The sequence below is a fragment of the Salvelinus fontinalis genome, chromosome 26 (assembly GCF_029448725.1).
Source record: "Salvelinus fontinalis isolate EN_2023a chromosome 26, ASM2944872v1, whole genome shotgun sequence".
In the NCBI taxonomy this organism is placed as follows: domain Eukaryota; kingdom Metazoa; phylum Chordata; class Actinopteri; order Salmoniformes; family Salmonidae; genus Salvelinus; species Salvelinus fontinalis.
The window spans coordinates 25,110,900-25,123,325 of record NC_074690.1 but is presented as its reverse complement, the minus strand read 5'-3'; the positions used below and the strand labels follow the sequence as shown (position 1 = coordinate 25,123,325).

General features: G+C 43.6%; 1 protein-coding gene across 4 annotated transcripts in view; it reads right to left on the bottom strand.

The window, feature by feature from the left end:
• The window catches only part of LOC129823989 (solute carrier organic anion transporter family member 5A1-like), a 31,869-nt gene extending 20,965 nt beyond the window's left edge, over positions 1 to 10,904 (bottom strand). For 2 of the 4 annotated variants that reach the window (XR_008754704.1, XM_055883218.1), the window contains exons 1-2: positions 10,707 to 10,904; positions 7,538 to 8,910 (exon numbers count right to left, since the gene is read on the bottom strand). Coding sequence is in view for 3 of the 4 variants with exons in the window: in XM_055883218.1 (XP_055739193.1) it covers positions 7,538 to 8,489 (952 nt within the window). In the remaining variant the exon portion in view is untranslated. Of the gene's footprint in view, positions 1 to 7,537; positions 8,911 to 9,406; positions 9,584 to 10,706 lie in introns of those variants that run through there. The other 2 variants (XM_055883219.1, XM_055883220.1) reach the window with 2 other exon arrangements.
• Positions 10,905 to 12,426: the final 1,522 nt, after the last annotated feature.

Here is a 12,426-nt window from a genome sequence, read left to right as displayed (position 1 = left end):
AAAAAATAATCAACTACAACCTCAGTAACAGAGTTGTGTAGATTGTTGACAAAAAATTACAATTAAAATCAAGGATTGTGAATACTTTCTGAAGGCACTGTAGGCCTATACTTTGACTTTTGAGGTTTGTTCAAGATGAGTCCTCCTGGCAGGCTGTGATGTAAAACCATACGTGGGTCATACAGGCAGTTCTCTATCAGTTGGTGTGATGGGCTGGCCTTTTCTGTGGGAAAGATAGCAGGTTAGTTGGAAAGTTGCAAGAAGACGGTGCTGTGTCAGCAGGTTGCCATGACGATGAAGTTATCCCACATTTAGTTGTGCCTGTCCCTGCTGCCTGTGTCTCCCTCTCTCCAGCAAGGTCACATGGTCCAGCTGCCAGGTTGAGAGTCTCATCACTTTCCTGTAACGTACGGCCCTGGCCCATTACTCCTGCATCAATCTCCTTTGAGTACAGGACAGTAACACACCTAATTTCACTCATCTGAGCTCATGTACTCAAGGCTGTAGAGACATAGAACATATCTTCGCTGCCTGATGAAAACCTTGTAACTCCATATTTGCCCAATTTTTTATTTATTTATGTATTGAAAGCAGTAACTTCCCCCAATGTAATCTGAACAGTTCATGACTCTAGGACCAAGGACATGTATTCAAAATAGCTTCTAAATTGTCATAATTGTATTTGGTTAATGGGAAAATATGTCAGTGTTTTCTGTTTTGGAGAGGAGGTTTTCATCTGACTGTTACATGTAATTAGGCAATACCATAAATATGAAAGGTGCAAAGCCCATTAATGGTAATTATGACAAGCTAGTTCACCAGTCTGTTCCCCATTGAAAATAAATTGGCCACACTCAGTACATTAAAACCAGTTCAAAACCCGTACATGTCTCTGACTCTCCCCTGGTCTCGGTGACAGACAGATGAGCAGTTGGTGAACGGGGTCGCTTGCCATTGTCTTGCGCTCTGTTGAACTGTATTGATCCACATCCACCTGCAGATTGCCTGGTGGGTGCTGTGAATCTGTGAATCTCCATTGTCCCTAGTCTAGCAGGTCAATGGAAACGGGCGGATAGTGTGGCTGCAGCAGAGAGAGCCTAGCGTTCTGTTCATACTCCCGGTATGTGCTGGCCATCCGATCCACATGCTGAGTAGTCAGCAGCATGTCCCTCACAGAAAGACAGTCATACCTTTTCATAATGTTGATCTTTTATTAAAGAACATTCTTGGTGAATTTGTGGATTGATACGAAAGCTGAATTTGATTTTAAATTTGTTGATAGGTTGTAGCTGATAGCTCCCTGTAACACACTGTTTTGGTTGGAAACAGTAGGAAAACTTTGAGGCTTTTTAGATTTATTTTTTCATTTTGACCTCAACAAAGCAGCCTACTGACACCGGAAGTGACTTTGATGGCTAATGCACTCAAAGAACTACAGTACCTATTGAAAGTCTGCACACCTCTTGCACAGTTTTCACATTATAATTTTTTCTACCAATGTACATAGGTTACTCCACATTTACAAAGTGAAAAACATGATCAAAGTGGCTTGGGTGGTGGGAGTGGCAATTTGAGCGGTCGGCTCGGCAACATTTTAGAGGCCCCCATCTTGACGGTGTAGAGATGTTTGCATTTTTAAGCAAATATCCTGCAATTCTACACAGTTTGCTATTCAGCTGAGATTTTTTTTGTTGCACTTTTAAAGCTGATTTACTGCGGTTCTACATATTCTGGCATGGAGCTGAGAGAAATTTTCTGTTTTAAAGCTAAATTCCTGCAAGTCTATGCATTTTGCCATGGCTAATGCTGTGTTTTAGTTTTTTGCTCAAACATAATAACAAACACTTAAATTCATTGTTTTAGGAATTTTCAATTCTCATTGACTGTCTAGATTTTATTTTGGTGATTTGTTAGTTCTCAAATAGTATATTATGAAAAATATAGGCACATTATCTTTCCTACATACTCCATGTCTGGGTTTAGCTGTTTAAGTTGTGTTTTTCAATCCCGAAAATGTATTTTTTCTTTCACTGTTTGGATTTAGGCATCCCGAAAAAGCACTTAGGTAACCTGCCCAAGGATTTAAATGGGAGAAAAATCCATGCACTCCAAATTACCTGCCTGTAGGACAAAGTGAAAAGAACTTAAGCCTGTGTTAAAAAAAAAAAATCAGCTCCAAATCCACTGTAACAAGGCTGTTAATTTCTTTGCCATGTCCTGCAGTATTACTTAACTTTTTGGCCTAAATGTAAAAACCTACAAGCTTGGGCTACATCCAATACCACACAACACAATGAAACCCGGTGTATTGTTGTGGGTACTGTATGCTCGTCAACAGCAGTGATTGGGGATTTTGTCAGGGGTCAAAATAAATATGAAAGGAGCAAAGCCCAGGTACAAAGTTTGAAAACGTACCTCAGTCATCTGAATACCTAAACCTGGAATATACACTGCTCAAAAAAATAAAGGGAACACTAAAATAACACATCCTAGATCTGAATGAATTAAATTTTCTTATTAAATACTTTTTTCTTTACATAGTTGAATGTGCTGACAACAAAATCACACAAAAATTATCAATGGAAATCAAATTTATCAACCCATGGAGGTCTGGATTTGGAGTCACACTCAAAATTAAAGTGGAAAACCACACTACAGGCTGATCCAACTTTGATGTAATGTCCTTAAAACAAGTCAAAATGAGGCTCCGTAGTGTGTGTGGCCTCCACGTGCCTATATGACCTCCCTACAACGCCTGGGCATGCTCCTGATGAGGTGGCGGATGGTCTCCTGAGGGATCTCCTCCCAGACCTGGACTAAAGCATCCGCCAACTCCTGGACAGTCTGTGGTGCAACGTGGCGTTGGTGGATGGAGCGAGACATGATGTCCCAGATGTGCTCAATTGGATTCAGGTCTGGGGAACGGGCGGGCCAGTCCATAGCATCAATGCCTTCCTCTTGCAGGAACTACTGACACACTCCAGCCACATGTGGTCTAGCATTGTCTTGCATTAGGAGGAACCCAGGGCCAACCGCATCAGCATATGGTCTCACAAGGGGTCTGAGGATCTCATCTCGGTACCTAATGGCAGTCAGGCTACCTCTGGCGAGCACATGGAGGGCTGTGCGGCCCCCCAAAGAAATGCCACCCCACACCATGACTGAACCACCGCCAAACCGGTCATGCTGGAGGATGTTGCAGGCAGAATGTTCTCCACGGCGTCTCCAGACTCTGTCACGTCTGTCACATGTGCTCAGTGTGAACCTGCTTTCATCTGTGAAGAGCACAGGGCGCCAGTGGCGAATTTGCCAATCTTGGTGTTCTCTGGCAAATGCCAAACGTCCTGCACGGTGTTGGGCTGTAAGCACAACCCCCACCTGTGGACGTCGGGCCCTCATACCACCCTCATGGAGTCTGTTTCTGACCGTTTGAGCAGACACATGCACATTTGTGGCCTGCTGGAGGTCATTTTGCAGGGCTCTGGCAGTGCACCTCCTGCTCCTCCTTGCACAAAGGCGGAGGTAGCGGTCCTGCTGCTGGGTTGTTGCCCTCCTACGGCCTCCTCCACGTCTCCTGTTGTACTGGCCTGTCTCCTGGTAGCGCCTCCATGCTCTGAACACTACGCTGACAGACACAGCAAACCTTTTTGCCACAGCTCGCATTGATGTGCCATCCTGGATGAACTGCACTACCTGAGCCACTTGTGTGGGTTGTAGACTCCGTCTCATGCTACCACTAGAGTGAAAGCACCGCCAGCATTCAAAAGTGACCAAAACATCAGCCAGGAAGCATAGGAACTGAGAAGTGGTCTGTGGTCACCACCTGCAGAACCATTCCTTTATTGGGGGTGTCTTGCTAATTGCCTATAATTTCCACCTTTTGTCTATTCCATTTGCACAACAGCATGCGAAATTTATTGTCAATCAGTGTTGCTTCCTAAGTGGACAGTTTGATTTCACAGAAGTGTGATTGACTTGGAGTTACATTGTGTTGTTTAAGTGTTACCTTTATTTTTTTGAGCAGTGTATATACACTGTGTATACAATCTCAGATTATAGATACTGCAGGCACCCTCTTAATCTGGTAAAGAACATTGGTTATCTAGCCTTTTTTGGACTAACTATAGGTCCATTCTCTCATTTCCAAAGTTTATAAATGGCTCTTCCTGGAACTCCATGAACATTCAATTAATAAACCGTTGCTATATTACCCAACAGTCACGTCCTGTCCTCACAGAGTAACTGTCTGTGGCTATACTGATCAGAGATCTGTCAAGTACCATTAGTGTTGTCCACTCTAGGCTGTCTCAAATGACACCTCATTCCCTATGTAGTGCACTACTTTAGACCAGAGCCCTGATGGGTGTCATTTGATACAGTGTGTTCCAGCCAGGCGGGTGGGTCCTGATGGGCCATCCCCTCACATCCTGGCCAATGCATAACCAGCCAACATACTGCTGGTTGGCACCAACAGACAGACCGCATGATCAAAGCACCAAGTCCTTTGTGAACTGGCCTTCCACAAAGAACATCATTAGAGACAGGGTCGAGGAGAAGAAAGCCGACTTTGGGGCTGTGTCCCAATTGGCACCCTAAAAGGCTCTGGTCAAAAGTAGTGCAGTATATATATTTTGTTTTAAATACGGTGCCATTTGGGACACATCCTAGGAGCTAATCCCTTTGTGTAGGTTTTTTTCTTTGAGTGTAGTGGAGGCAGGCACCAGGCCACCACAGAATACAAGCCTGTTTCATAACTATTCTTTTATTTTCAGTGTTAAGGTCTTAATGAGTTCACATTGTTTCAGAGCACTGGAAGGAGAAGATCTAGGACGACAGTTGAAAGGAACAAGGATTGATTGAACAACTGAAGTCAAAGTTTAAGCAGCCGGGCCTCCCGAGTGGCGCAGTGGTCTAAGGCACTGCAGCGCAGTTGCTAGCTGTGCCACTAGAGATCCTGATTCGAATCCAGGCTCTGTTGCAGCCAGCCATGACCGGGAGACCCATGGGGCGGCACACAATTGGCCCAGCATCGTCCGGGTTAGGGGAAGATTTGGCCAGCAGGGATATCCTTGTCCCATCGCGCACCACCGACTCCTGTGGCGGGCAGGGCGCATGCACGATGACACGGTCGCCAGGTGTACGGTGTTTCCTCCGACATATTGGTGTGGTTGGCTTCCGGGTTGGATGTGCATTGTGTCAAGAAGCAGTGCGGATTGGTTGGGTTGTGTTTCGGAGGACGCATGGCTCTCGGCCTTCGTCTCTCCCGAGTCCGTATGGGAGTTGCAGCGATGATACAAGACTAACTACCAATTGGATACCACAAAATTGGGGAGAAAAAGGGGTAAAAAAAAACATTTAAGTAGCTAATTTCGTAGTAGACAAATGTGTATTGTAAGGCCTTGTGTATAGGCAGAGGCAGGTGGAAAGGCAGCTAGAATGGCTAATGCTACTTTGTGATGTTGCGCCCAGCATTCAGCAGAGGTAAACAGACTGCTGCAACCTGACTGGCTGAACGCAGTGTGCAACAGCAGGAAAATGTGGTTAAGACAGTACGCACATTTTTCCCGTTTTTTCCGGCGGCACGCCATTAAAGCTAGTTGCGGAAACCCATACCTTAGTAGCCTTCATGTTGGATGTTATGTACGAACCAGTCGTTGGAGACACGTGTATTACCAGCTGAGCACATTAAGCCTAGACAATACTGGAGATCTAGTGCCCACTAGCGGCTGCCTAGACTAATTCTGGAGCTCTATTTTAACAGTAAAATATAACAATAGCATAACTGTCTACCCAAAATGCATGACAATCACCGGATTAGGTTGCACATTCATATTTTGAATCACAACATGAAAAGATGATTAAACAACTTATTTCTTCAATAACATCTCAGTAATCTCTGGGCCCGACATTAACGCTTGCAAGAAGAAAAAAAATAGTTGGACAAGTAGATTTAAGCTGTCCGAATGGACAAGTAAAAAACAAAGTTCATGCAATAATCACAATATCAAAGAATCAGGCTAGTCCGATCAGAATTGGATCTAAGGGTCCTCCGGATGCGATGTGTTGGGCACTGTCCTTCCAATCACTGCAGAGGGCATCGGAGCATAATTGTAGTTCTGCATTGGCAGGCATGAGTAGTCTTTCAACCATGCAGTCGTGAGACACGTTTGAGTTCAAAGCAAGCCTAGTGTGTGCGCACATTTGTTGATATGCATTGCTCGTTAGTGAATTATTTGCTCAGTTAAAGCACATTTTGGGTCAGCAGTGTGTGCATCACCTGTGTATGTGCCAGTGGGCCATTGAGAAAGAGGAGACATTGCACAGCAGGTAAAATAATGATATACTGCACAACAGACTAACTAGATAGCCAATTCAAAACATTGTGTAGTTTGGCTGGTAATCTTGCTGGTTAACTATTTAGCATGCATTAATGTCATTGCCATGTCTTAAAATACCTTTCCACCGGTACTCGAGAATAACTGCAAATGGCCAGTTGGTACAGGTGCACAGTTGATGAAACCAATGCTGCATACTCCAGTAATAGAACAGTCTCAAGAGCTCAAAATTAGGTGGTCAGAAATAATTCTGACACCGTTGCTAAGCCAGGATTCTCCTCCATTCAATATTGGCCAAGTAATTCTGACAAAGTAAAAAAGAAAATCTTAGAAAAGCCTAATTTACAAGTAACTATGCTGTCAAGATCTACCCTGAACATTTTAACCTTACAAAAAGACAAACATGTGTTAGTCATTAACTACACCGCCCACCTCAGCCATTTGATCCCTGGTTCATTGAATGAGTGAATTATTTCATAAAGACATAACAAGAATTTGGTTGTGATTGTAATGCTGCAGGGTGGAAAACCATTCTCCAGGAGAGCTACTGGGTGTGCAGGCTTTTGCTCCAGCCCTGCTCAAACACATTGTAAAAAAAATTAAAAAAACATTATCACTGGACGATGGATGGCTCCTGGTCTCTGATACCATGAATTATATCTCCTGCCGTTGTGGCCTTGAGCAAGGTACTTAACTGCACTGATGGGCTACTGTATAAAACACGTAATCCGTCAACCCACCATCTGGAGAGCTACTGGGTGTGCAGGCTTTGATCCAACCCTGCTCATCAAACACAAGTCTGCTTATCAAGGTCCTGTTGAGCAGCTGATTTATGAATGTTATTTTGTGAAGTGGTTCCTTCCGTCAACCAACAATTTTCATGCTGTTACAGACCATTTTTTAGGGGGGAGGGGGGGGCGACAAGTGACTTGAGCTTTCAGACAAGTAAATTGATCCTAAAAAGTTTTATAAGATGATACTTTTCTATTACATGATACAACCAAATCACGGGATGCTGCAACCAACTGAAAAACTTAGTGGTACCAGTGCCACCAGCGGAAAACGTTGGTCTGGAGCCCTGGGCCAGATCAATACACATTTGCTAGCTGAGCTACCTTCCTTTATGTCATAGTAGTTTATTAACTTTGGTTTGTGTAATCTTCACATCTTTCAAACCCCATGACAGACACACAGTTACTTACCAAGATAAAGTGAGGCGTTCTCTTTCTTGACGTTGTCGTCCAGGTAGGTGGGTCCCAGGGTGTAGATGGGCGTTGACCCCATACCCACCAGAATCTGTGCTATGATAAATAGGGCCACGTACAGGTTGTGTCCATTACCCTCTTGGTCTCTGGGGCAGGAGGACAAATCCAGGAAGTCCTTGCCACTGCCGTTGTTGTTCATACACAGGCCTTCATTGCCCCGTGATGAGTTCACCTCCAGGATTTGGTACGGAGGGGAGATGAAGTGAGGCAAGGAGAAGAGTGCTGCTCCGACGGCTATAAACACTGCACCCACGGCCAACCATCTGGGCCTCTGCCCTCGGCCTCCGAAGTAACTGATGAAAACCACCACCAGCAGACTACCTATGTCAAAGCAGCTGACGAGCAGACCAGACTCAGAGCTCCGGAGGCTGTACCTCTTCTCTATGGTGGTGATTACACTGCTAAGGTAGCCAGACACCATCAGTGACTGGAAAAATGTCAGGTAGCACATGCAGCATAAAAAACAGCGTGAGTCTTCGAGAATCACACTCATGTATTTCCTAGTGGGTAAACGCATCAGGGGTAGTCTCGAGGCAATGAAGCCTTGCCTCGTAGGATTTTTAATTGAACGACTCATCCCCACCACACTAGACCTGGAAGGGGAATAGTAAACATTAGTCCTGGTGGGGGATTCAGGTAAAGGTTGGTTCAGGTTGATCCTCTGTGGGAGTTGGATGAATTCAGTACTCTTGTCCTCCGTTATTGACACCTGTTGCTGCATTGACTTAGTCAACAAGGTCTTGCTTTGCTGGCCTGAGTCATTCAGAGAGGGCAAACTTTTGGACTTGAAGTTAGTCCCAGCAGGGTCCTGATTTTGACTCAACTCATGATCCATTTGAAGGTGTTCTGACAGTTCATTCCCTGTCTCTTTGTGGTCACCGGAAGCCATTGTGTTTTGTGGTTGTTGAGCTGGCTGATTTCACAAGTGTAGGTTTAAAAGTCCAATCACTGCATTTCTGACACCACTTACACTATAATATACACATTTCATCCAGTAAAAAAATAAGATTCAGGCTGCAAGCCAGGTCCAATAAAATTGAGAAAATATGGGCATATGGTTTCTGCATTGGCTTATCAGTGTTGCTGTAAGCAGCACTGCCTCTGTTTATCTCGCAAACACTTGTGCTCTGCCAGCATGTGATTCTGAGCTCGAGGCCGCTAGTTTCGTTGACTCTCATGCCGTCAGCTAGCTAGATATGCTGCAGGATCTCACCATCACTACTTGGCAGGTGGTGGAGGATGTTGGTGTTTTGATTCAAGCAGAAAGAAAATGGCAGACAGTGGTGTTGACATGGTTCCCTTGTTATCACCTTCAATTAAGAAAAAAAAGATACATTTCACACATATTGAATGTCTTCACCTCCCTCCATACCCTCTAGTTAGATGTCATCATTGTCAAACTGTATAGGATTAGGGTTCCCACACTGCCATTTTTTTTCATGTTACAGCACGTCTTTACAGAGGACAACCAACCACCTGTTCTAATTAGCCATCAAAGCGTCTCTGAACATCGATGAGTAACGAAAGGAAAACGCCAGAATAGTGTTGTAAATGAAACCGTATATAGCAAGTGTATATTTTGCATTTGTGAAATTATTTTGATGTGAAAATATGTTTATGTTTCCAAAACCATATCGCAAGTGAGCATCATTGACAAACGTTAAAACAGAGTGTCGGGATTGTAGTTCACATGGAGCCAGATTAGCTACACCAGATAATGTGATTGAACCAAATATTTTTTTGTATCGATTACTGAGTTACAGGTTAGGTACCGTTTAGTGTTGCAGATAAAAAAAATTAACCAACCTTAACGATACCATCTTTATTCTCGATTAGGCCAAACATTCATTTTCTAAAATGTTACAGGTGGTGCGTTTGAATTTAGAAAACGCTCCGTTAAAATAATTGTTTTGCTCCATTTAGTAATCCAACAATGTGTACACCGCCATCTTGTCAATTTTAAATATTGAGTGAGTTCTATTACGCTGGTCCCGGTTGAACAGGGCAATGGCCCGTAACATCATCGGGCGTAAGAGGAGACGCGCGCCCATCTCAAATCAAACAGTAAATCTACACCAATCGGACATGTCAACAAGGCAGCATGGTGATCATCCAGAAACATACATTTTCATTGGGAAGGCAGATAAAGCGTTTAATATCAAAAGCAATCATTTCTGGATGTGAAAAGGCAGAATCCTGCTTATCACTTCACGTGCATAATTACATCGCTTTTGTTTTGAGTCAACTTCGCCATAGCGGGGCACCTGGCTCACGCCGGGAGTCTGCTCAGTTCCAAAACTAATGCAAATCACTTTTCACCCGCTCCAAACTCCTCCCAACGGGTAAACCGGTCCAGATAGACTAAAATCTCTCATGGATAGAGACGAACCCCAAAGTGCGGCATGTCATTTTGACACTTACCTGTCTAAATAGAACGAGAAAATATTTTAAAGACAAGATAGCAGCGTACACATTGTAGGGTTTCTTTATTTAACAAAACAATTATTTTTACTTTAATAATGGAGCATTTTCTAAATTCAAACACCACTGGCAATTGGACACGGATGTTTTAGATAACGTTACACGTTTGCCCAAATCGAGAACGAAGATAGCATCGCCAAATTAAGGTTGGTCGAAATTGATCTGTTACACCAAACAGTAACCTGTAACTCCCAGTAATGGATAGCAAAAATATTTCTTAAATCACATCTGGTGTAACAATTTTTAGTTATAGCCAGCTGTGGTCGATACGTCAGCTGAGAACCCAGAGTAGGGTAAACTGTAAACCCTTGGCTTCTCCAAAGTCAACGTTAACGAGTAACTAGGTACTGGAACTACCAGTACCTAGACATGAAGACGAACTAATTAAACCAGTCTTGACATTGAATAAAAACGGACGTGTTACTAAAAAACGGTGACCGGCTAGTTAGGATTTACCGACGTGAACCTGTTTTCAATTACAATCCCTTCAGAGTAGGCATAGCCTACCATTACGCTAAGTAACTAAAACCGCGGCTAGCTCGGGTGAACGGCTGATGATCTGCTGGTGGCAGGCGTTGTAGCTATGAATGAAAACATTTAACGTTGGCTAACAAATTTTACTTACCAACCTGACGATTTTAAGCAATATCAGGGCCCTTAATTCCTACGAAAATCCCATTTGACCGCCGTTATCAAATTGCACCAGATAAAACCATCGTCATCCTATATCGTAGAAAGCTGTACATTATAACCCTCTCACTGAAGAACATCTAAGATGTTTACCACAACCCAGGTTATAGGCTTCTGCAGCCTCCGCCTGAGTGAGCCACCTTATTGGTTCGATTTTACTGGGGCGGAAGTGTCGTCGGGAATGAGAGGGGGGACTTGCCCCTAAAAACCGATCTAGAATCAGCTTATTGTACAAATTCCAGTACTTGACCATACAGCTGTTAATGGTCACTGCAGACTTGTGATCACTTGTCGGTTTGCTCCTGCATCTGGCACCTGCCAGTGAAAACATCCTCTCAGTTCATGCGTGACTTTGTTGCATTCGGAAACATGTTCACTTCGTACAATTTTTTTTAAATACTGATATAGTAGCATTTACCAGCTTAACTGGATGGCAGGTCATTTTCAGTGGTGTAAATTAAAAATACTTTAAAGTAATACTTAGTTTTGTTGGGTATCTGTGCTTGGATGGCCCAACCATGTCATGTACAGTACCAGTCAAAAGTTTGGAGACAGCTACTCATTCAAGGGTTTTTCTTTATTTGGACTATTTTCTACGTTGTAGAATAATAGTGAAGGCATCAACACTATGAAATAACACACATGGAATCATGTAGTAACCAAAAAAGTTTTAAAAAATCAAAATATATTTTAGATGAGATTTTTCAAAGTCGCCACCCTTTGCCTTGATGACAGCTTTGCACACTCTTGGCATTCTCTCAACCAGCTTCATTAGGTAGTCACCTGGAATGCATCTCAATTAACAGGTGTGCCTTGTTAAAAGTTAATTTGTGGAATTTCTTTCCTTCTTAATGCGTTTGAGCCAATCAGTTGTGACAAGGTAGGGTTGGTATACAGAAGACAGCCCTATTTGGTAAAAGACCAAGTCCATATTATGGCAAGAACAGCTTAAATCAGCAAAGAGAAACGACAGTCCATCATTACTTTAAGACATTAATGTCAGTCAATACAGAACATTTCAAGAACTTTGAAAGTTTCTTAAACTGCAGTCGCAAAACCGTCAAGCGCTATGATGAAACTGGCTCTCATGAGGACGGCCACAGGAAAGACCCAGAGTTACCTCTAATGAATTTACCCTCTGCAGTAGTTAACAGCCTCAGAAATCGGCTAGTAACTGCACCTCAGATTGCAGCCCAAATGGTCAAATTGCTGCGAAGAAACCACACCAGTAAGAAGAGACTTGCTTGGGCCAAGAAACACAAGCAATGGACATTAGACCGGTGGAAATCTGTCCTTTGGTCTGATGAGTCCAAATTTTTGGTTCCAACCGCCGTGTCTTTGTGAGACGCAGAGTAGGTGAACGGATGATCTCCGCATGCATGTGTGGTTCCCACCGTGAAGCGTGGAGGAGGTGGTGTGATGGTTTTTTGCTGGTGACACTGTCAGCGATTTATTTAGAATTCAAGGCACACGTAACCAGCATGGCTACCACAGCATTCTGCAGCGATACGTCATCCCATCTAGTTTGCGCTTAGTGGGACAATCATTTGTTTTCAACAGGACAATGACCCAACACACCTCCAGGCTGTGTAAGGGCTATTTGACCAATAAGGAGAGTGATGCATCAGATGACCTGGCCTCCACAATCACCCGAC